The sequence below is a fragment of the Papio anubis genome, chromosome 8 (genome assembly GCF_008728515.1).
Source record: "Papio anubis isolate 15944 chromosome 8, Panubis1.0, whole genome shotgun sequence".
NCBI classification, from domain to species: Eukaryota; Metazoa; Chordata; class Mammalia; order Primates; family Cercopithecidae; genus Papio; species Papio anubis.
Window position 1 is genome coordinate 20,377,246 of NC_044983.1, and position 23,923 is coordinate 20,401,168.

Genomic DNA, 23,923 nt, shown 5'->3' on the forward strand with positions numbered 1-23,923 from the left:
CGGGAGGCTGAGGCAGGAGAATGGCGTGAACCTGGGAGGTGGAGCTTGCAGTGAGCTGAGATCGCGCCACTGCACTCCAGCCTGGGCGACAGAGCAAGACTCCGCCTCAAAAAAAAAAAAAAAAAAATCTGTAATTTTCTCTCAGTGTAATATATGTACTCTTTTTGCCCCTTTCATTTTTAATTAACAAATAGCAATTACATATGGTTATGTGGTACAGTATAATATTCAGATATTTGTTTACATTGTGGAATTAAACCAAATTAATTAACATATCCATCTCCTCACATACTCATCTTTTTGTGATTAGATTATGTGTGTCCTTTTTAATCAATATCCTAGGGATGGCTAATTAACAATTAAAGTATTCTGTTAGGGAATATAATCTCCAAGATATATTATTTTGAAAGATTCTAAATAGATATCCACGTTTCAGAAAGCTTCAACCATTTTTATGTCCAATCAACAGCAAGACTATATGGATTTTCCTTTGGTTAAATAAGTAGTGTTCATGATGTCTGGATTGGCTAGAAATACTGTACAAAGGCCACCTACACGTGCACGGAGGGACAGGATATAGAAATATAGGAAACTCAATGTGCCTACCCTTTGTGATGGTGCTCTTGGTTTAGATTCCCAAATAGAAGACATGTTCAGGAAATTATCTGAGGATTATTATTTCCTTACTTCAACTAGAAGATTTGCTGAATCCTGCCCCCAAAATATTGTTTCGTGTGTATACAATAAGCGTGTCATGCAAAGTTTGGTCGGAGTTGGTAAAAGAACAGGGAGTTGGATCTTCATGAACGTTACAAAACAGTTTGTATAACTGTTTCTGACTGCACTTGCTACCATTAAGTATTTGCACAGGCACGAGTATTGCTTACAACATAACATTGCAAAAGTTGCAAGTTAAGAAGGTTGTGTGGTAAAGGAAGTGAAAATGTTAGATCATGGTAAACAAATACTGTCTAGGAATAGTGAAGGGGCATCGTGCCAACTGGATTCCTGAGTTGAAAATCATCCTGCTCCAATAATTTTCAGACTATCCTCATTCGGGAAGGAGAGAGAGGGCCCTTGTATGTATGGATTAAAACAAGTAATGGGATATCTGAGACCTGGAAAAGGTAAGGTTAATCCTTCTCTAGTCCTATTCCATGCAGAGCCTTTGGATGTCTCTATAGCATCCACCAAAGCCTTCAGAAGCTTGACCTCAACCACCCTGTAAAACCTGGGTGTGGGAGAGGGATGCAGTTATTTGCCAAAATGGTTGGGAGAGGGGCAGAAATCTTTCTTTGGGTAAAATCATTCTGTAGTTGCTCAAGTAACCACTAATAATCTGCTTCCTAGAAAGTTCTTCTTGGCTCACAGATTTAGGCATCAATAAATAATAATAGGCAACATTTATCGAGGGTCATCTTGTGCTAAGTATTTTACATACGTTATGTCATTATGTGTGTACATTTCCATTCAACCCTATGAATGGATGTTTTTAGTTTTTATCTCTGTTTTATGTATAAGGAAAGTGATGTGCAGAAATCATATGAATTAGGTGTCTGAATGCGCACCCGAGTTTACCTTTTCTTTTTCACCACCTGTATCGCTAATCCTCTAACTGGCAGGAATGGGGCAAGTCAATTTCAACACGCGAGTCTTAGGCTAAATCTGTTTATAAGAGTTGCCCCCAGAAAGGGAGTCAGGATCTCCAAACCCTAACACATTTTAACGCTGAGGGTCACAGAACTTCCAGCCCTCCTTCCGCACGAACCACCCCTGCACAGCGAACCTGCTGGAAAGGACGAGCCTCTCTTGTAGATGGGCCAATGAGATAGCTTGCTCTTGTGAACGACAGGTCATGTGGCCAATGGGCTCAGCCCCGGCGGCCTCGAAGAGCGGAAATTGGCCCTGGAGCATGTGGGCCCTGGGGCGTGGGTTGAGCGCCGTCCTCTCCTGAGGCCCGTGGAGCCGGGCGAGTGGGACGAGGACTCGCGCCCAGGTGAGAGGACTGGCCCCGGTTGCGGCAGGCCAGGCAGGCCAAGGTCGCACCGGGGCGGGCAGGGTGGGCTTTTGCTCAAGCACGTGGGGTAGGCCGGCCTCCCGGGCCTCTCCCCTCCCCCTTCGGGGAGGTGCTGAGGGTTGCGGGTCGGGCGGGGACGGGAAGTCGTTATTCGAGGCCCGGCGCTGAGGCCCCAGAGAACGTGCTCAGGTGGGGGCGGCAGGGGAGGCCCAAGTGGACCTCTTATTTGGCCTGAAAGAGAGATAGAACCCCCGGCAGGGCTGTGGCTTTGGGAAAAGGTGCGTTTCTCGGGGTGGAAAGGGGGTGGGACTCGCCTTCGGGGGCCTTGCTTCTGGTTAGGCCTGAGTCGTGAGGCCTCTGCACGGAGCGCGCACTCAGGGATGCGAGGGAGACAGGCCCAGCCCATCCTGGGTTCCTTTCCCGTTGAACCTTTCGGTCAGCCAAGTATCTGCAACCTGATCCCAGGGGAAACCCACACTGGGAGAGGGCCCTGTGAGGGAGCTACCTGAATCTATAGAAGTGATGCTGGGGGTTGAGGGAAGCGTGGACAAGGAGGAAGATTCCAGATGTCACTTAAGGGAGGCTGTCCAGCGCTTCTGAGTATGTAGCTGTTAACATACTGATTGCTTGGGTTTCTTTGGGTGGTGTTGAGGAGGTGTGAGCAGAGTCCTGGCTCAGCGAAAAGGGGTGTTAGCAGTTAAATATAGCCTTCAGAAAGGGAGTCATAGCTTGCATTTAGAGTGTGAAAGAGGATAGTTTAGTTCAATACATTTTTCAGGTTCTTGAACTGTCTGCACTATGATGTGGACTTGGGAATTGTGTGTTAATCTTTTCTTTAAATGTATGTGATTTCTCTGTAACTAATACTTAAGACAGCTTTTTAATTTTATTTTTGTTTGTTTGTTTTGAGACGGAGTCTCACTCTGTTGCCCAAGCTGGAGTGCAGTGGCGTGATCTCTGCTCACTACAACCTCTGCCTCCTGGGTTCAAGCGATTCTCCTGCCTCTGCCTCCCGAGTAGCTGGGATTACAGGTGCACGCCACCATGCCTGGCTAATTTTTGTATTTTTAGTGGAGATGGGGTTTCACCATTTTGGTCAGGCTGGTCTTGAACCCCTGACCTTGTGATCTGCCCACCTCGGCCTCCCAAAGTGCTGGGATTACAGGCGTGAGCCACCATGCCTGGCCAAGACAGCTTTTTAAAAGTTAAGAAGAGGCTTCTCCCAGCATTTGGGGAGGCTGAGGTGGGAGGATCACTTGAGGTCAGCAGTTTGAGACCAGCCTGGGCAACATGGTAAGATCCCGTCTCTACAAAATTTTTAAAAAATTAGCTGGGTGTGGGCCGGGCGTGGTGGCTCAAGCCTGTAATCCCACCACTTTGGGAGGCTGAGGCGGGCGGATCACGAGGTCAGGAGATCGAGAACATCCTGGCTAACACCGTGAAACCCTGTCTCTACTAAAAAATACAAAAAAACTAGCTGGGCGAGGTGGCAGGCGCCTGTAGTCCCAGCTACTAGGGAGGCTGAGGCAGGAGAATGGCATAAACCCGGGAGGCGGAGCTTGCAGTGAGCTGAGATCCGGCCACTGCACTCCAGCCTGGGCGACAGAGCGAGACTCCGCCTCAAAAACAAACAAAAAAATTAGCTGGGTATGGTGGCAAGTACCTGAAGTCCTAGCTACTTGGGAGGCTGAGACAAGAGGACTGCTTGAGCACAGGAGGTTGAGACTGTAGTGAGCTAAGATCCCACCGCTTCACTCAACCTGGATGACAGAGCAAGACCCTGTCTTTAAAAAAAAAATCTTTTCCGTTAAGAAATATTTTTCAGGAATCAGGGGCAAGTCAGGACAATGAGAGGAACCCCTTAAAGAGCGTGTCTTGAAATCTGTAGGTCATAAAGTGATTTTTTTTTTTTTTAAACAGAATCTTGCTCTGTCACCTAGGCTGGAGTGCCACCATCTTGACTCACTGCAACCTCCGCCTCCTGGGTTCAAGCGATTCTGGTGCCTCAGACTCCTGAGTAGGGGGGATTACAGGCATGCACCACCACGCCTGACTAATTTTTGTATTTTTAGTAAAGACAGGATTTCACCATGTTGGCCATGCTGGTCTTGAACACTTGCCCTCAAGTGATCCACCCGCCTTCCAAAGCGCTGGAATTACAGGCATGGACCACCACGCCCAACCTACAGGTTATGAAGTGATTTTGAAGAGACCTGATGGGCTTTAGATTTGGTGGGGAAGCCAGGGAGAGCCTCACCCCTGGTAACCTGGGGGAGAGAAGGATGTTAAATGCAACCTGTGAGACTGAGCAAGTATTTTAGGCTCGAAGCAGAAAGACTGCGTCCTCTGGAGACTTCTGGTGGAGTCTGAAAGAAGAGAGTTTAAAATAATTTTTTTTTCTATTTTTAAATTTTTTATAGAGACAGGGTCTCACTGTGTTCCTAAGGCGCTGGCCTCAAACTCCTGGCCTCAAGTGGTCCTCCCACCTAGGCCTCCCAGAGTGCTGAGATTACAGGCATGAACCACTGTGCTCAGCCTGAAGGAAGAATTTTGTAAAAAAGAATTGGATAGAGATTCGGAGAAGCAACTAAACAGATCAAGGAAAAGAGGTTAGTGCAATCATAGACTGGAAAAAAGTTAGGACTCTTATTTAGGAAAGAGAGGCTAAAAACAAAGCAAAAACTCATAAATATTTATTGACAATAATTTTATGATATGGCTATGTTAACTATGAAATTGTTTATAGGCCAGGCATGGTAACTCACGCCTGTAATCCCAGCACTTTGGGAGGCCCAGGTGGGCTGATCACCTGAGGTCGGGAGTTTGAGACCAGCCTGACCAACATAGAGAAACCCTGTCTCTACTAAAATACAAAATTAGCCGGGCGTGGTGCTGCATGCCTGTAATCCTAGCTACACGGGAGACTGAGGCAGGAGAATTACTTGAACCCGGGAGGCAGAGGTTGCGTTGAGCTGAGATTGTGCCATTGCACTCCAGCCTGGGCAACAAAAGTGAAACACTGTCTCAAAAAAAAAAAATTGTTTATAAACCAAAGTCATCACCGTACGTAAAAACTGCCTTAGCCAGGTGTGGTGGCTCATGCCTGTTATCCCAGCACTTTGGGGTGCTGAGGCAGCAGATTGCTTGAGCCCAGGTGTTTGAGACCAGACTTGGCAACATGGCAAGACCCTGTCTCTACAAAAAATATACAAATTAGCTGGGTGTTGTGGTGCATGCCTGTGGTCCCAGCTACTCAGGAGATTGAGATGTGAGGGTCACTTGAGCCATGATCATGCCACTGCACTGCAACCTGGGCGATGGAGGGAGACCCTCCCAAAAAACTGCTTCGTTACACAACAGCTAGTTAACTTATAGGATTGCGTTTTGTGAGAGGCTATTTGGGTAGAAAATATAAGTTCAAGGAGGATGTGAGCCTGTAAGGCAGGGGTTCCCAACCCCCAGGCCACAGACTGGTTGGGGGCCTGTTAGGAACTGGGCTGCACAGCACGAGGTGATGAGAGGTTGGCAAATGAGCAAAGCTTCATCTGTATTGACAGCCGCTCCCCATAGCTCGTAGTATCACCTGAGCTCGCCTCCTGTCGGATCACTGGTGGCATTAGATTCTCATTGTGCAAACCGTCTTGTGAACTTCACATTCGAGGGATCTAGGTTGCATGCTCCTTATGAGAGTCTAATGCCTGATGATCTGTCACTGTCTCCCATCACCCACAGATGGGACCATCTAGTTGCAGGAAAACAAGATCAGGGCTCCCACTGATCCTACATTATGGTGAGTTGTATAATTATTGTATTTCATTATCATAATGTAATAATAGAAATAAAGTGCACAATAAATGTAGTGCATTTGAGTCACTCTGAAACCATCCCCCTACCCCTGGGTCCAAGGAAAAATTATCTTCCAGGAAACCAGTCTCTGGTGCCAAAAAGGTTGGGGACCACTGCTGTAAGGAATTGTTAATGAAGGGTATTTAGAATATTACAGATCAGATAGAAGCTTTTGAAGTGAGTATGTTGTAGAAGGCTGGGCATGTTACTGGACTGACTCAAAATATTATTTTAATGCTTTGTGAGTGTGTCTTGAAGGAAAAGGAAAACAGTTGGGAACCTTAATCTTTTGAAAATGCTGGCAGGTAATTAACCAGAACAGGATCAACACACGTGTTCTCTACAGCCTTTCCATGGATCCTTTCCGACCATCGTTCAGGGGCCAGTCTCCTGTCCACCCATCCCAGTGCCAGGCTGTACGGATGCCAGGCTGTTGGCTACAAGCTTCTAAACCTTTGGACCCAGCTCTGGGCAGGGGAGTACCTGCAGGCAGAGGCCATGTATTTGGAAAGCCAGAGGAGCCAAGCACACAGAGGGGGCCAGCACAAAGGGTAAGACCACTTCAGGATGCATAGGAGAGGCATATAGCTTACCTGTCTGCCATCAGAAGTAGTAATGGATTACAAAGTGCTTGCAGGGCTGGGCACGGTGGCTCACGCCTGTAATCCCAGCATTTTGGGAGGCCGAGGCACGTGGATCATCTGAGGTCAGGAGTTCAAGACCAGCCTGGCCAACATGGTGAAACTCTACTAAAAATACAGAAATTAGCCAGGTGTGGTGGTGTGCGCCTGTAATCCCAGCTACTCAGGAAGCTAAGGCAGGATAATTGCTTGAACCCTGGAGGCGGAGGTTGCAGTTAGCTGAGATCTTGCCACTGTTCTCCAGCCTAGGCGACAGAGCGAGACTCTATCTCAAACAACAACAACAACAAAGTGCTTGCAAAACTGGGAAACCCTAAACAGAAACAAGGTTGTCTTTTTTTTTTTCTTTAACAAATAGATACATCTGGGCAGATGTTTTAAATCTAGAGTTTCTAGAGGTATGAAAAAGTACCGCATAATGAACGCTAGATGGACTTGGTAAGTATCATAGGTCCTCTAGCTTCCAATCATCCCTCCATCCCTCCATCTGTAATTGTTAGGGCTAAAGGTACAACCTCTTGTTCTTTTCTGAATATTTAGATTTTCACCCTGGTTTTGACTTTATGATAGTAGCAGCAGTTCCTGCCTCTGAGGTAATAATACTTAACATTTGTTCATTTTGGAAGGCTCATTGCCCAATGAACAAATCTTAAAGAAAAACAGGATCTTCAGTTATTGCTGCTGCTGTGTGAACACTTAACATGTGTATGTTCTTCAATTTTTAATTATAAAGTAATTTCAAGAATAATATTTGTCTATAATTAATATGTCAAAGAGAGCAAATGTAGGACGAACCTAATAATGAAGTTAGGATTATTTTAAGTAGAGTTTACATTGTCAAATGTAATATTTTTGTAAGGAGAAAAGTTTATGACAGTAATCTTACATGTTGACTCCAATGAATTGCTTGAGTCTATACGTAGCCTTTATTCATGTCAGATCCAACTGGTGTAACAGTAGTAGACATTCAAGACTGCCATAGGAAAACAGTAGCAGGTTACCCAAACCTCTGATACTCATAAATGATCCAGCTTTTTTGAAATTTATTAACCAGTACACTTGTTCTCTCTTGCCTTGAATATGCAGGAAATAGAAAAATGGGAAAGTTAATTCTGTCCTGTTGCATTTTGTTATGCTGTTTATCAAATCAAAATGGAAAAGTTAACTCTGTTCTGTTGCGTTTTGTTATACTGCATATCAAATCATGGGCTATAACTGTAACTGTGCTTTAAGACCTAATATCACATAGTTACAAGTATTTTTTTAAGTTTATAAAATGTTTCTCTTTATTCTTAAAACATTTATAGAATTCGAAGATGATTTTTCTTATATACCAAGACTAAGAAAGCTCTTGTTTCTGGGGTTTTAAACTACCTCTTGGAACTTTATTCTTTGACTTTCCACAGGAGTCTGTGGGTTTGGTCTCCATGTTCAGAGGCCTGGGCATTGAAACAGTTTCTAAGACGCCTCTGAAACGGGAAGTGCCTCCATCAGGTATGTGGAAAACTAACTTGAGAAATTCAGTGATATATATGATTGGTTTCTTCTAAAATCCAAATGGTTCATCTTCAGAAACATAACTGTGCTTTAAAAAAAAACAAACAAACTATAAAACACGTTTAACTCATAGTCATTGCTGGGTTCGGTTCTTTCTTTCAGGTAGAGGCATTTTAGGTCGAGGCTTGTCTGCTAATCTGGTACGCAAGGACAAGGAGGAACTCTCTCCCACTTTTTGGGATCCAAAAGTGTTGGCAGCTGGGGACAGCAAGATGGCAGAGGCCTCCGTTGGTTGGAATAGGTGGGTAAAGTTACGCTCTCAGGTAACTATCAAATTCAGATGGAATATCTCTGTAAGTTCAGAGAGCAACTCTAAGAAGGGTTGTGTCATCTCATAAACAATCAATGTCTGGTTTTATATTAAAGAATGTGCATTTCCCAAGAGTAGTCAGCAGCTGTTAATACAGCTAGACATTGGAAAAGGGTAAGAAGTAGTTCTCCCTGGGCTGTTCAGAAATTCATTTGTCCTCTTAAAAAATTACCCTGATTGGGGTGAATTTTTTTTTTTTTTTTTTTTCGAGATGGAGTCTTGCTCTGTCGCTCAGGCTGGAGTGCAGTACCTTGATCTCGACTCACTGCAACCTCCGCCTCCCAGGTTCAAGCAATTCTCCTGCCTCAGCCTCCCGAGTAGCTGGGACTACACGCATGTGCCACCACACCCAGCTAATTTTTTGTATTTTTAGTAGAGACGGGGTTTCATCATGTTGGTCAAGCTGGTCTTGAACTCCTGACCTCAAGTGATCCGCCCGCCTTGGCCTCCCAAAGTACTGGGATTACAGGCATGAGCCACTGTGCCCAGACTTTTTTTTTTTTTTGAGATGGAGTCTCGATGTGTTGTCCAGGCTGGAATGCAGTGGGGCAATCTTGGCTCACTGCAACCTCTGCACCTCTGCAGTGCTGCCATCTCGGCTCACTGCAACCTCTGCCTCATACTCAGCTAATTTTTGTATTTTTAGTAGAGATGGGGTTTCACCATATTAGCCAGGTTGGTCCCAAACTCCTGATGTCAGGCAATCCTCCCGCCTTGGCTTCCCTAAGTGCTGGGATTACAGGCGTGAGCCACTGCACCCAGCCGTGGTGATTCTTTAATTATGTTGAGTCAAACTTTCTCCTCTATTCTGCTATGGAAGATGGCTCTGACAGTCCACAGTGGTTGGTGAATGAGTCATGGTGGCATATGTTGTGTTTTGTTTGTTTATTTGTTTTTAATTTGGGTCTGTCTCTGTCACCCAGGCTTTAGTGCAGTGGTATGATCTCAGCTCACTGCAGCCTTGACCTCCCAGGCTGAAGTGATCCTCCCACCTCAGCCACCCAAGTAGCTGGGACTACAGTCATGAGCCACTATACCTGGCTAATTTTTGTATTTTTTATAATTTGGGGTTTCACTGTATTGTTTAGGCTGGTCTTGAACTCCTGGTCTCAAGCAGTCTGCCCACCTCGGCTTCCCAAAGTGCTAGAATTACACGCATGAGCCACTGTGCCTGGCCTTGGCATATGTGGTTTGAGAGAATTTCAAACTTGGATCACTTTAGCTGATTCCTCCAGGAAGAGCTTGTGGAGTTGGGGGAATAATCTGGATGGGACATAGCTATTATAAAAAGCCCTGATTTTCCTCTCTCTCCACATTTCAGGATGCTTGGAAGAGGGAGTTCGGATGCTTCTTTATTACCACTGGGAAGAGCAGCAGGTGGTATCGGCAGAGGAGTGGACAAGCCTCCCTGTGCCTTCAGCGCACCATTCCAGGATCCCCGGCAGCTGTCATCACTACCAGCTCTGCCTCAGTCCCCCCTGCACTCTCCAGATCGCCCTCTGGTCCTGACTGTGGAACACAAGGAAAAGTAAGTCAGGAGCACTGCCTTCTCTACTTAGTAATGATCGTGAAAACTCTGCATTTTGGCTGGTGTGTAGTATTGTAAAATCTATTTTTGTTGGGTCCTCCCTGGGTAATAAGTATTGCAGGGTGTTCTGGTTTTTGCCAGTAGGAGATTGACAAAGAGATGGGACAGTTTGTTTTTTTTCTTTTTGAGACGGAATCTCACGCTGTCACCCAGGCTGCAGTGCAGTGGCACAATCTCAGCTCACTGTAACCTCCGCCTTGTGGGTTCAAGTAATTCCCTGCCTCAACCTCCCGAGTAGTTGGGATTACAGGCGCCCGCCATCACCCCCACCTAATATTTTTGTATTTTTAGTAGAGATGGCGTCTCACCACGTTGGCCAGGCTGGTCGTGAACTCCTGACCTCGTGATCCAGCCGCCTCGGCCTCCCAAAGTGCTGGGATTACAGGTGTGAGCCACCGCATCCAGCCAAGATGGGACAATTTCTAAAGTTAAATGTGGTTGACAGTGGACATATAGCATGCAACAAAAGAGTGGACTCACGGCCTTTTGTTTCCTTCCCAATTGAGACAATTCTTTGTCTTATTGAAGATAAGGAAATAATTTAGGAAGAATATCGTGACACTTCATCTTTCTCCATAGAACTCATCCTTGTGTTCTTAGTTAATGGGCCTAGTTTATTTGGTAATGTTACTAGGAAAGGTAGGGTGACCTTGCTTATCTAATTAGGTCTTGCTAATGATTAGCCTTCGGAGGGAGCTTTTTTAAGTGTTGATTCTTAATTTGTGTATCTGTAGCAAAATGTGAAAAAATGTTACTTCCCCCAATCTTTTTGTTGTTGGTTGTGTGGGTTGGTTAGTTATTTTGTTTTTTGTTTTTGATACATGCAGTTGCTTTTTGTTTTTATTTTCTAGAGAGCTTATTGTGAAGCAGGGATCAAAAGGAACACCTCAGTCTTTGGGACTGAACCTCATCAAAATACAATGTCATAATGAAGCAGTTTATCAATATCATGTGACTTTCAGGTATTCACAGCTTTCCTTAGTATTGTTCACTTCTTAGAGGGCAGTAAAAAAATAGTTCCCCTGGAATAACTGAATATTGTCCTGTACAGTTCCTGGTGGACCTCTCGATGAGATAATGCATTTACTCAGATCCTTACAGGAAGTTTAAGGTTAATCTTAAACTTTGTGTATGTATTTAGCTATATTACCACTCCCGATTTTAACTTCATAGAGTATAGATTTATACATGAGGCTAGAAGTTAATTTAATGTGAAATTAATGAAGCTTAAGTTCAGGGCCTTTTAAAACTTGCATTAGGTGTCTTCCATGATCTTTTAACTTATTTCATATGTGTAATTTTGTATTCTTTTTCTTAAAGAACCCTCCCCCCCCAACCAGTGATGTGAAATCCATGCCCCATGAAACCTGGATCCTTCCCTGCATGAGCCATCATACCAACATCTGACATCTCTCCAGTGACAGTCTAGGGTTAAATTTAGGGGTGAGGAAAGTGAAGAAAGATAACTTCAGTTTTATATCAATAGTTTTAGGATTTATTAGTATTTAGAAAGAGTTTATATTAGTTTGTGTTCTCTTTTAATATCTTAGAGGAGTCATTAGCTGGAAGTTCTTAGCTGGAATTGTGAAAATAAGTGTTTTGAAATACTTGTGAAGAAAATTAGGTGATATAGAAGTCTCAGTTTTTTTAATTGAAAAATAGTTGGGTATATGTATGAATACAATATGATGTTTTGATAATGTATACATAATAGAAAGATTAAATCAGGCTAATTGACATATCTGTCACCTCACCTACTTACTGTTTTTTGTGGTGAAAACATTTAAAATCTCTTTTAGGAATTTTGAAATACACGCTGTTGTTAACTATGGTTACTATAGATCACTAAAACTTACTCCACCTGTCTGTCTGAAACTTTGTACCTTTTAACCAACTTCTGCCATTTCCCCATACCCCTCACCCCCCAGCCTCTGGTAGCCATGTTCTTACTCTCTGTTCACAATGAGTTCAACTTTTTTAGATTCCATATATGAGTGAGATCAGATGGTATTTGTTTTTCTGTGCCTATCTTATTTCACTTAGCATAATACTCTCCAGATCCTTTCATATTGTCACAAATGACAGGATATACTTCTTTTTAAAGGCTATATAGTATTCCATTGTATATGTGTACCACTTTATCCATTCATCCATTGGTGGACACTTAGATTGATTCTGTCTTGCCTGTTGTGAATAGTGCTGCAGTGAACGTGGGAGTGCACATATATCTCTTTGACACACTGACTTTAATTCCTTTGGATAAGTACCCAGAAGTGGGATTGTTAAATCATACGTAGTACTATTTTTAGCTTTTTAAAGAAACTTTCATACCATTTCTTTTCTTTTTGTTTTGTTTTGTTTTGTTTTGAGACAGGGTCTCAATCTGTCACCCAGGCTGGAGTGCAGTGGTACAATCTCAGTTCACTGCAACCTCTGCCTCCCAGGTTCAAGCAATTCTCTTGCCTCGTCCTCCTAGTAGCTGGGATTACAGGAGAGCGCCCCCATGCCTGGCTAATTTTTGTATTTTTTTTTTAGTAGAGTCGGGGTTTTGCCATGTTGACCAGGCTGGTCTCAAACTCCTGACCTCAAGTAATCCACCTGCCTCGGCCTCCCAAAGTGCTGGGATTACTGGCATGAACCACCATGCCTGGCCAGAAATTTCCGTACTATTTCTAAAGGTAGCTATACTAGGAAGGCTGAATTTATGAAGGACAGCTGCTAGTTGATGACACAAGAGGAAGAAGTGGAGTGAAAGAGAGAAGAAAGGAACAGTTAGGGAGAAAATATTCTGAAGGTATGTTATAAAGACCAAAGGAAGGACTCATTTGAATGAAGATAATGAGAAGGTGGTTGGCTTTGGCCACAGGAAAAAAAGCAACTGGATTTGCTTGTTGAGAGTGTTGTGATCTTCTAGTAGTTTTGTTAGAGTTGTAGAGAGAAAAAAAAAAGGAAAGATGAAAAGCACAAAGGAGGGCGTAGGCCATAAGAAGTAGCCAGTGACTTGGCTAGTCATTTAAAAAGTTTGTAAGAGGAATGAGAAAATGGAATAATTATAGAAGGCAACAGGATTGCTTTAATAGTTTCTTTTTTTTGCTTTAATAGTTTCTATGAGGTAAGAAAGCAGAGCTGAGCACATACAACAGGTAAAGGGAAGTAGCCAGAAAAGCAGGGGAAATTGGATCCTAGGAAACAGGCTTGTTGTGAAACGTACAGCAAAGAGGTGAGCATTAAAGAGGGGAGACGGCTGCATGCAGTGGCTCATGTCTGTAATCCCAGCACTTAGGGAGGCCGAGGAGGGAGAGTTGCTTGAGGCTAGGAGTTTAAGACTATCCTAGGTAACAACAACAACAAAATTTATTTTATTTATGTTTTTGAGACAGTCTCACTTTGTTGCCCAGGCCGGAGTGCAGTGGCACAGTCTCACCTCAGTGCTACCTCCATCTCCCAGACTGAAGTGATTCTCATGCCTCAGCCTCCAAGTAGCTGGGATTACAACCACATGCCACCACACCCCACTGATTTTTTTGTATTTTTAGTAGAACAGGGTTTCACCATGATGGCCAGAGTGATCTTGAACTCCTGGCCTCAAGTGATCCACCCACCTCGGCCTCCCAAAGTGCTGGGATTACAGGCATGAGCCACTGTGCCAGGGCAAAAAAAAAAATGTTTTTTACATTTTACAGGCGTGAGAGTCCCAGTTACCTGGGGGCCTGAGGCAGAAGGATCACTTGAGCCCAGGAGTTTGAGACTGCAGTAAGCTATGATCATGCCACTGTCCTTCAGCCTGGGTGACAAAGCAAGACCCTATCTCAAAAAAAAAAAAAAAAAAAAAGGGAGGTGGGGTGAACCCTTCCTCTGAAAATGGATTGACAAACGTTAAGGAAACAAAGGGAGAATCGCTTGAACCTAGGAGGTGGAGGTTGCAGTGAGCCAATATCATGCCACTGCACTCCAGCCTGGGCGGTAGAGCAAGACTCCATCTCAAAAACAAATATGTATATATGAAGGAATATACACTGACATGCTAAGGCAGATGTCCTTTGGTGGTAGAATTTAGGGGTGGTTTTTATTTTTTTTTAACCTGTATTTTCTGATGTTTCAGCTGCGAGCAGGTATTCTTGAGTCAAAGTTCTAGTCAGATAGATAATTTTTAATATGGCCACTAGATGGAGCAGCAGTTACTGGGTAACTAGCACCTGTTGCACAGCTGCGGTAAAGATTACTGTGTGAGTCAAGTTGAAGGAAGATCCTCTTCATTATTTTCCAGCCCCAATGTGGAGTGCAAAAGCATGAGGTTCGGCATGTTGAAGGACCATCAAGCTATCACCGGCAGCGTCACTGCGTTTGATGGATCTATTCTCTATCTGCCTGTTAAGCTTCAACAAGTAAGACCAAACAGGAAATGGGCTTTCAGATGAACCCTAAGAGTGCTCTGGTGTTTTTTATTTGGTTTTGCTTTTAAGAGATTGGGTCTTGCTATGTTGCCCAGGCTGGTCTTGAACTCCCAAAGCCCTGGGATTACAGGCATGAGTCACTTCACCTGGCCCAGCACTGGTGTTTTGACGAGTAGGAAACCATAGAATTCCTGTACGTTTGAGTTGTATTTTTCTGTTCATAGAGGGGAAGACATTTTTGCAGGACATAACAGCACATTTTAGGTTTGAATTCCTTAAGAAGCACCTTCTCACATGAGGAATGGTTGAAAGTCTGTGACTTCAGTGATAAAGAGTAACTTAAAATTACAAATGCAGGCCAGGTGCGGTGTCTCACACCTGTAATCCTAGCACTTTGGGAGGCTGAGGTGGGTGGATCACGAAGTAAGGAGATCGAGACCATCCTGGCTAACACGGTGAAACCCTGGCTCTACTAAAAATACAAAAAATTAGCTGGGTGTGGTGGCAGGTGCCTGTAGTCCCAGCTACTTGGGAGGCTGAGGCAGGAGAATGGCGTGAACCTGGGAGGTGACGCTTGCAGTGAGCAGAGATCGTGCCACTGCACTCCAGCAGGGTGACAGAGCGAGACTCAGTCTCAAAAAAAAAAAAAAATTGCAAATATAAACTTGGTTGGAATTCTCTTACCAAATCATTTTTCTGAACCGTAGTCGTCATGCTGTGCTTTTGCCAGTGTGGACAACAAAGTGAGGGGAAAAGTAGAAAAATGTTTTAAGATATTTTAGTGTTCTTAAGAATACAGTTGAATTACATTAGGACTTGGTCATTAGTTCTTAGTTTTGTCATTTTGTTTTACCTGTGTGTATTTATTTATTAGGTTCTTGAGTTAAAAAGTCAAAGGAAAACAGACAGTGCTGAAATCAGCATTAAGATTCAGATGACAAAGATCCTGGAGCCTTGCTCTGACCTGTGCATTCCCTTCTACAATGTTGTTTTCCGTCGGTAAGGAAACAGCTGAAGTTCTGTTGTCCTTTAACTTCAGTCTTGTATTTGCAGTAATGTTCTTCAAGATGCTTGGATGGAAATATGTGACAGTGTATTCTAGATGGCTTTGGAAGCATTTAATGAATAAATGGATGGTATTGGGGCTTACTCAAAAATTATCTCACAAGTGGTAGACCAGATTTGAATATATGAAATTAAGTTTGGAGGTAGATGGTTAGGAGAATGAGTTCCTCTGGGTGTGTTCAGGAACTTTGACAGCAGCTGTTTATAGTGCATATTTAATGGTGACAGTAACAAGGGGGCTGCTTAAAGAGGTTGTGTGTAAAAATATTTGCTGGAAGGATTTTTTTTCAGTCTCTTGAATTTTTGAATTTGAGATAGCTCATAATTGTTTAACTTCTTTTGAAACATCCTGATTTTCATACAGCCGCTATTCTCAAACTACCTCTTATTTAATGAAACACAGAACCTAATTTCTTTTTTTTATTTTTATTTTGAGACAGAGTCTTGTTCTGTCGCCAGGCTGTGGTGCAGTGGTGTAATATTGGCTCACTGCAACCTCCGACTCCCTGGTTCAAGCGATTCTCCTGCCTCAGTCTCCTGAGTAGCTGGGATTACAGGCATGCGGCGCCACGCCTGGCTAATTTTTATATTTTTAATAGAGATGATGTTTCATTATGTTGACCAGGAGGGTCTTGATCTCCCTTGATCCATCTGCCTCAGCCTCCCAAAGTGCTGGGATTACAGGTGTAAGCCACCGCACCCGGCCCACAGAACCTAATATCTACCTAGTAAGCTGAACTACCAGGAAAAAAACGTAACTCCCTTTGCCACACTGTTATTCACAAACTTAGCAATGTGCTCTCTTGCATTCTTCATAGTTAATGGTGAAAAGTAATGTACATCAAACCTGGGAAATCAACTCTGTGTTTGGTCAGCTAGTAAGTGGAAAAGACTGCTGTTGTTTTGCTTTACTTTTTCAGTCAAATGCTTTGGCAGTTTTTGGTTTTCTTTTAGCAAGATTGTTCTCAACATAAAAGCTGTCTTCTGCAAAGAGCACAAATATTTCTAACCATTCAGACTTCCAAAGGCAAATGTAGCTAAGAATAATGGAACATAATTTTATTACTCTTCTATTAGAAAACTCATACTTGCTTTTTATTTCAGGGTAATGAAACTTTTAGATATGAAGCTTGTGGGGAGAAACTTTTATGACCCTACAAGTGCTATGGTACTACAGCAACACAGGTTGGTGCTTTTTTCCCCTTCCTCACTTTTGAATGTTCTGGAAAGAAATTTTCCATTACAACCATTGTATTTAGTACCATAATCTCAGCAGTAGTTTATGGTAGTGAATACAATTTATCAACTAAATCTCTTCCTTAGTTTGGTTTTTCAGTAAGTTTGCAATGATGTCAGTTAACTTAGTTTCCTGAGGCTTTCTCATTACTATTAGGGAAGGGCAGTATGACCTCAAAGTATTGTTCACATGGGGGCATGGAAGTATATGTGTTCTTTGAAAATCCTACAGTTAAGACCACCTCTCTCTCCAGATTGCAGATCTGGCCAGGCTATGCAGCTAGCATCCGAAGGACAGATGGAGGGCTCTTCCTGCTAGCTGATGTCTCCCATAAGGTCATTCGAAATGACTCTGTGCTGGATGTCATGTGAGTGAATAGTGGGATCTATCTTGAACTTGCTGATGATTTTCTGAAAAGTTCAGTAACAGCTTGTAATAATACACATTAGACATTGTTCTCTTTTTTTTTTTTCCCCCAGAGACAGGGTCTTGTTTGTCACCCTGGGTGGAATACAGTCGTTTGATCATAGCTCACTGTAACCCTGAACTCCTGGGTTCAAGTGGTCCTACCACCTCAGCTTTCCAAGTAGTCAGGACTACAGGTGTGCTACCACGCCCAGCTAATTTTTAATTTTTTTTTTTTTTTTTTTAGAGACAGGGTCTTGCTATGTTTCCCAGTCAGGTCTTGAACTCGTGGCTTCAAGGGACCCTCCTACCTCAGCCTTTCAAAGTGTTGGGATTATAGGCGTGAGCCATGGTACCCAGCCCTGTTTAGATTTTTAGTTGTAGAATAACTACACTGAATATATGTGCCCTTGTCCCTAGTCATACTGAGATAAGCATCTGAATAGACATCTGCTATGCTTTGAGAAGGAGTTTTATTTAAATTTGTGGTTAGGAGAACTTGGTTTGATATATGCACGTGCTGAGTTTGCATATAATAATATACAATGTATGTGTTACTGTAGTGAATACAGATGTGTATAATTTTTTTTTAACTGAGACAGAGTCTCACTCTATCACCCAGGCTGGAGTACAGTGGTGCGATCTCGGCTCACTGCACCCTCTGCCTCTCAGGTTCAAGTGATTCTCCTGCCTCAGCCCCCAAGTAGCTGGAATTACAGGCCACCATGCCTGGGCTAATTTTTTTTTCTTTTTCTTTCTTTCTTTCTTTTTTTTTTTTTTTGAAACAGTGTCTCTCTCTCTGTTGCTCAGGCAGGAGTGCAGTAGCACGATCTCATCTCACTGCAACCTCTGCCTCCTGGGTTGAAACAATTCTCTTGCCTCAGCTTCCCGAAGAGCTGGGACTACAGGTGCATGCTGCCATGTTTGGCTAATATTTTGTATTTTAGTAGAGACAGAGTTTCACCATGTTTCCCAGACTGGTCTTGAACTCCTGAGCTCAGGCAATCTGCCCACCTCAGCCTCCCAAAGGGCTGGGATTACAGGTGTGAGCCACCGTGCCCAGCCAGATGTGTATAATTTTTAGTGGCTGTATGAAATCTCATCTTATACATAAGTCTCTGTACATCTGATTTTTTTAGGCCACGTACTCAGAAGTAGAATTACTTAATGGAAGGGCTGAACATTCTGAAGCCTTTTAATATATATCTAATATAATATGATAGTTAACTATATCTTGACAAACTACCCTGTAGAAGATTGTTTCAATTTCTTTTCCCACCAGCTATGTACAACCACTGGGTGTTGTCAGGCTTGTGTTTGCTCCTCTGACCATTTCATTCATTGCTTGAGTGTATACCTACCAAGCTCCAGTTATGAACCAGAGTCTTAGGACCTGTTAGATAGCAAAACAAAGATCCCTCCCCTCACAGAGCCTCTATTGTCACCAGGGGAGATGAACAGTAAATAATAAATATAATAAATAAATTGTATAATGTATTACAAGCGATAAGAGCCATGGAAAAAAGAAAAAGTAGAGCACACAGTTCGGGCGATCAGAAGTAGTGGGGAAGGGGGCAGAGAATTGCAGTTTTAAGTAGAGTGGTCAAGCTCATTTGAGCAAACACTTGAAAGAGGTAAGGGGTTAGCCAGGTGAATACATGGGAGAAGAAGCTTTTGGCAGGTGGACAGCTGAGGCGCAGACCTTAAGACAGAAACGGGTCTGGTGCAGGCACACGCAGGGTGGCTAGAGCCAAGTGAGCAAGCAGGGTGGTGGAGGGGCAGAGCAGTTGGAGGAGCTGATTACACAGGGCTTTGTAGGGCTTTTGTGAGGGTTTTAACCTTCACTCTGAGTGAAATGCAGGACTTCTAGTGGCAAGACCCGAGCTGGATTGTAAAAGGTTCCCTGTTGTTGCTCTGTGGAGAATAGACTTGGCAGACTGAGGTTGGAAGTGGGAACACCAGTCAGGAGGCTGTGGTAATCCGGTGGAGCCATGAGAATGGTAGCGATGGAGGTGGTAAGGAGTCATTTTCTGGACATCTGTATTTTGAAAGTAGCATTTAAGTGGATTTCCTGACTGCATGTGGGATAAGAGAAAGAGAAGCTGAAGATGTCTTGAACTTTTTTGTAATTATTCTGTCTGTCTCTCCTAGACTGTCAGCTCCTCTGGCAGAGGCCATGTCTTTTTTGCTCACCATGTACGCTTAGACCTAATACAGGGCTTAGCACTGTCAAAAGACACAATTGTTGGCTTTTATTGGGAGTTCATGAATTGGGTAACACCTTGAGGGTTCTGATGAGCTGAGCGGTGGAGGTTGGCTTTATAGACAGAAAAGGGTGAGGGAATCAGAAACAGAACAAAAAGCAGATTGGTCATTTGTTACTTTCCTTGTAAAGGTTAAAGCAGAGGAGATATCTTCGTCATACTAAAACTGGCCTGTTTGGGGATTTGGCTATTATCTCTCTCTCCTGATTTCTCAGAAAGTCAGATAAAGATCTTAGTTTCTATTTGGTGGCATGGAACTTCAGCATGAGTAACCCCATTTTGGTTTGCTTTGTTGGGCCTAGTGCAGGAGCCCAGTCCAAGCCAATAGCCTCCTGTAAGTTTTATTTAATTGTATATAGTAAATATTCAAGAATGTTTATTAAATAAAAGTGTGTGTCTTCAAATCTACTATTTCTTTTTTTGTGGTTTCTGCCTTTGCTTTTATATGTTTATTTTTCTTGCATGTACTTTCAGTGAATGCCTTTGCTTTTCTGCCTTGAAAGGTCTACTTGGCCAGGGATGGTCTGGTTCATGCCTATAATCCCAGCACTTTGGGAGGCCAAGGTGGGAGGATTGCTTGAGGCCAGGAGTTCAAGGCTGCAGTGTGCTGTGATAGTGCTACTGTACTCCAGCCTAGGCAAGTGAGACCCTGTCTTCAAAAAAAACGGAACTAGTTATTTTTTATTTTTATTTTCAATTTTTTTTTTTTTTTTTTTTGAGATGGAGTTTCGCTCCTGTCACCCAGGCTGGAGTGCAGTGGCATGATCTTGGCTCACTGCAACCTCTACCTCCTGGGTTCAAGCGATTCTCCTGCCTCAGGCTTTCTGAGCAGCTGGGATTACAGGGACTTCCCCCCACACCTGGCTAATTTTTGCATTTTTAGTAGAGACAGGGTTTCGCCATGTTGGCCAGACTGGTCTTGAACTCCTGACCTCAGGTGATCCACCTGCCTCAGCTTCCTGGGATTATAGGCATGAACCACCACGCCAGGCCTATTTTCAGTGTTTCAAACCCTATGAATTTTTCTTGATAGGAAGTTGGGATTATGATGTTTGTCTCTGTACTATTATACAGTTTATTGAAAAACATTCTTTTTTCCCACAGATTCAAATCACTACCTTACATGCTAAAATACCTGGATTTATTTCTGAACTTTCAGTTTGATGTATTGGTCCAAACTAATGTGATTCTGTCTAAAATACTGTACTTCTTTTGGTTTTCGATATTTGTCAGAATTTTATTTTCAGAATTTTCATGGTGAATGTCACCCACATACTCTTTCATTTGATCCTTTGAATAATTTAGTGAAAATAAGAAAAAAGTCGTTTAGCATTTTGATGAGCATTGACTAGGGAGAATGTTCACTTAGTCTTCCTTTTGAAAAATATGGCATGTCTTTCGATTTATTGAAATTTATTTTGTTTTGGCCAGACGCGGTGGCTCACCTCTGTAATCCTGACATTTTGGGAGACCAAGGCAGGCAGATCACTTGAGGTCAGCAGTTCAAGACCAGCCTGGCCAACATGGTGAAACCCTGTCTCTGCTAAAAATACAAAAATTAGCCAGGCGGGGTGGCACATGCCTGTAATTCCAGCTACTTGGGAGGCTGAGGCACGAGAATCGCTTGAACCCGGGAACCCGGGAGGCAGAAGTTGCAGTGAACCAAGATGGTGCCACTGCCCTCCAGCCTGGGTGACAGAGTGAGACTGTCTAAAAAAAAAAAATCCAGGCACAGTGGCTCGCGCCTGTAATTCCAGCACTTTGGGAGGCCGAGGTGGACAGATCATGAGGTCAGGAGATCGAGACCATCCTGGCTGACATGGTGAAACCCCATCTCTACTAAAAATACAAAAAATTAGACAGGCGTGGTGGTGGGTGCCTGTATTCCCAGCTACTCAGGACAATGAGGCAGGAGATTGGTGTGAACCCGGGAGGCGGGGCTTGCAGTGAGCCGAGATTATGCCACTGCACTCCAGCCTGGGCGATAGAGTGAGCGAGACTCTGTCTCAAAAAAAAAAAGTTGGCATTTTGATGGTCATTGACGAGGGAGACTGTTCACTGAGTCCTCCTATTGAAAAATATGGCATGTCTTTCCATGTTTATTGAAATTTATTTTGTTTTGGCCAGGCACAGTGGCTCATAATGCCTATAATCCCAGGACTTTGGGAGGCCAAGGCAGGCAGATCACTTGAGGTCAGGAGGTTGAGAGCAGTCTGGCCAATATGGTGAAATCCCATCTCTACTAAAAAAAAAAAAAAAATTATCTGGGCATGCTGGCACAGGACTGTAGTCCCAGCTACTCCGGCGGCCGAGGTAGGAAAATCGCTTGAACCTGGGAGATGGAGGTTGCAGTGAGCCAAGATTGTGCCAGTGCACTGCAGCCTGGGCAGCAGAGCAAGACTTCGTCTAGGGGAAAAAGAAAAGAAATTTATTTTTATTTTCTCCACGGTTATTTATCTTGGACTTTAAAAAAAAAATTCATTCCTTCCTTTCTTTCTTTCCTTTCCTTCTTTCCTTCTTTCTTCGAGACGAGGTCTCATTTCATGGCTCAGACTGAAGTGCAGTGGCTATTCACAGGCATGATCATAGCTCACTGCAGCCTTGAATTCTTGGGCTCAAGTGAGCTTTCTGCCTCAGCTTCCCAAGTAACTGGGACTACAGGCTTGTGCCACTATGCTCAGCCTTTTTTTTCCTAAGTATATAATTTTATATGTACTTACCACTAAGCTCAAATTCACACCCAATTGTGTAATCCCTTCACTGTATATTGAAACACTAGCTATTTTGTCAGTTTCATTCCCCTCCTGTCCAAATACTGTATTTTTGGGGTGATCTAGATCACTTTAGATCTAGCTTTGAGGACCTCTTCTCCAAGATAGTGAGAAGGCCTGTGTCAGGCGTTACCCCGTTATGTCAGACATGGACCCTGGCTCTCAGTGTAACTGCTCAGCCCCGAGAGCATGTCCATGCCTGTCAGGGAGCTCTGTAGGCTGTCCTCCCTTGTTCCCTGCAGCTGTTACTGGCTTGGTGTTCTACCACCTTCGTTCCCTGTTCTTATGGATCACTGGAAACCACAGAAGAGCATTTATTTTCCTGGAAGTGAGAAGAGCTCGGTGTTTCAAAATGTAGCAGCTTTTCTTTCCATCACCCAGGAATGGTTTGCATACTTCCAAAAGGTAGTGAGTCAACTAAGGTTTACTAAATAAGGTTGCTTTATTATGTCACTATTAAGTTGTCAGTTCATTCAATGACCCATTCCTACTGAGTTCAATACTATCTTAGAAATGTCTGTTAGAACCTTATTGGCTTCAGTTAGGCTGGTTGCTCTCCAGGCTGGCTAGACCATCACTGTCTTGGGGTTCCTCTTCCCTTCTTATGGGGAATCTCCTGTATGTCAGATCTCATAACTGCTGCTTTCTTGATTTATTCTCTTGTTTTGGTGTAGCATATATACTCCAGTATTTCCAGAAGAAGGGTGCGTTGGAGGAAATGACTTTGAGACCTTACATGTTTGAAAAATGTCTTTAGTTTACAAAGTAGTTGTCTAGTTTGACTGGGTATATAACTCTAGGTTATAAATCTAGGTTGGAGATACTTTACCCTGAGGATTTTGAAGGCACTACTCCATCGTCCTTGCTTTTGGATTCACTGTTGAAAGATCTAAAGCCGTTTTAATTTCTGATTCCAGAATCTTTGTATGTCTCTCCTCACCCCATCCTACCCCTTTGGGAGCTTTGGGAGTTTTTCTTTACTGTTGTCTTCTGAAATTGTATTTGTTCTTTATTCCTTCTTGCATCTCAGGATTCTATATGGGATTATTTTCCCTTTGCCTGAAGAACTGCTTGTAATATGTCCTTTAGTATGGACTCTGCTGGCGACAAATTCTTTTAATTTTTATCTAAAAATGTTTACCATCTTGCCTTTAACTTAAAATTCTGGGTTTGGCAGTTATTTTCTTTTCGCACTTTGAGAAATATTATCTGGCTTACATTCTTCCCTTTTTTTTTTTTGATGGAATCTCACTTGGGTTACCCAGGTTGGAGTGCAGTGGCACGATAACAACTCACTGCAGCCTCAAACTCCTGGGCTCAAGCAGTCCTCCCACCTCAGCCCCCCAAGTAGCTGGGACTACAGGGATGCACCACCACACCTAGCTAGTGTTTTAATTTTTTCGTAGAGACAGGGTCTTGCTGTGTTGTCAAGGCTGGTCTCGAACTCCTGGGCTCAAGTGATTCTCCTACCTCAGCCTCCCAAAGTGCTAGTGTGAGGCACTGTTCCCAGCCTATTTTATTTTTATTTTTGTAGAGATGCAGTTTGACTATGTTGCCAAGGCTGACCTTGAAATCCTGGCATCAAATTATCCTCCTACCTTGGCCCCCTAAAGTGCTGGGATTACAGGTGTGAGCTATTGCTCCTGGCCATTGGTTTACATTGTTCCTGTTGACAAATCAATCACTAGTGATACTGTTATCTTTTTAATTTTTTTTATTTTTGTCTTTGGCTTTTGAAGTTTTACTGTAATGCACCTAGTTGTGATTTCTGTTAAAAGAAAAAAATATTCATGGCACTTGTTAGAGAATGATAAGGCAGACTTTATTC

General features: G+C 43.3%; 1 protein-coding gene across 4 annotated transcripts in view; it reads left to right on the top strand.

Moving 5' to 3' along the window:
• The first annotated feature begins 203 nt into the window (after nucleotides 1–203).
• The window catches only part of PIWIL2 (piwi like RNA-mediated gene silencing 2), an 89,345-nt gene continuing 65,625 nt past the window's right edge, over nucleotides 204–23,923 (top strand). The window contains exons 1-10 of one of the 4 annotated variants that reach the window (XM_017961856.3): nucleotides 205–1,996; nucleotides 6,169–6,414; nucleotides 7,911–7,998; nucleotides 8,164–8,302; nucleotides 9,693–9,899; nucleotides 10,811–10,921; nucleotides 14,227–14,344; nucleotides 15,228–15,352; nucleotides 16,523–16,603; nucleotides 16,909–17,022. In XM_017961856.3, coding sequence (XP_017817345.2) covers nucleotides 6,217–6,414; nucleotides 7,911–7,998; nucleotides 8,164–8,302; nucleotides 9,693–9,899; nucleotides 10,811–10,921; nucleotides 14,227–14,344; nucleotides 15,228–15,352; nucleotides 16,523–16,603; nucleotides 16,909–17,022 — 1,181 coding nt within the window. In that variant the 5' untranslated portion in view covers nucleotides 205–1,996; nucleotides 6,169–6,216. Of the gene's footprint in view, nucleotides 1,997–2,156; nucleotides 2,296–4,467; nucleotides 4,627–6,168; nucleotides 6,415–7,910; nucleotides 7,999–8,163; nucleotides 8,303–9,692; nucleotides 9,900–10,810; nucleotides 10,922–14,226; nucleotides 14,345–15,227; nucleotides 15,353–16,522; nucleotides 16,604–16,908; nucleotides 17,023–23,923 lie in introns of those variants that run through there. The other 3 variants (XM_021942109.2, XM_021942108.2, XM_021942110.2) reach the window with 3 other exon arrangements.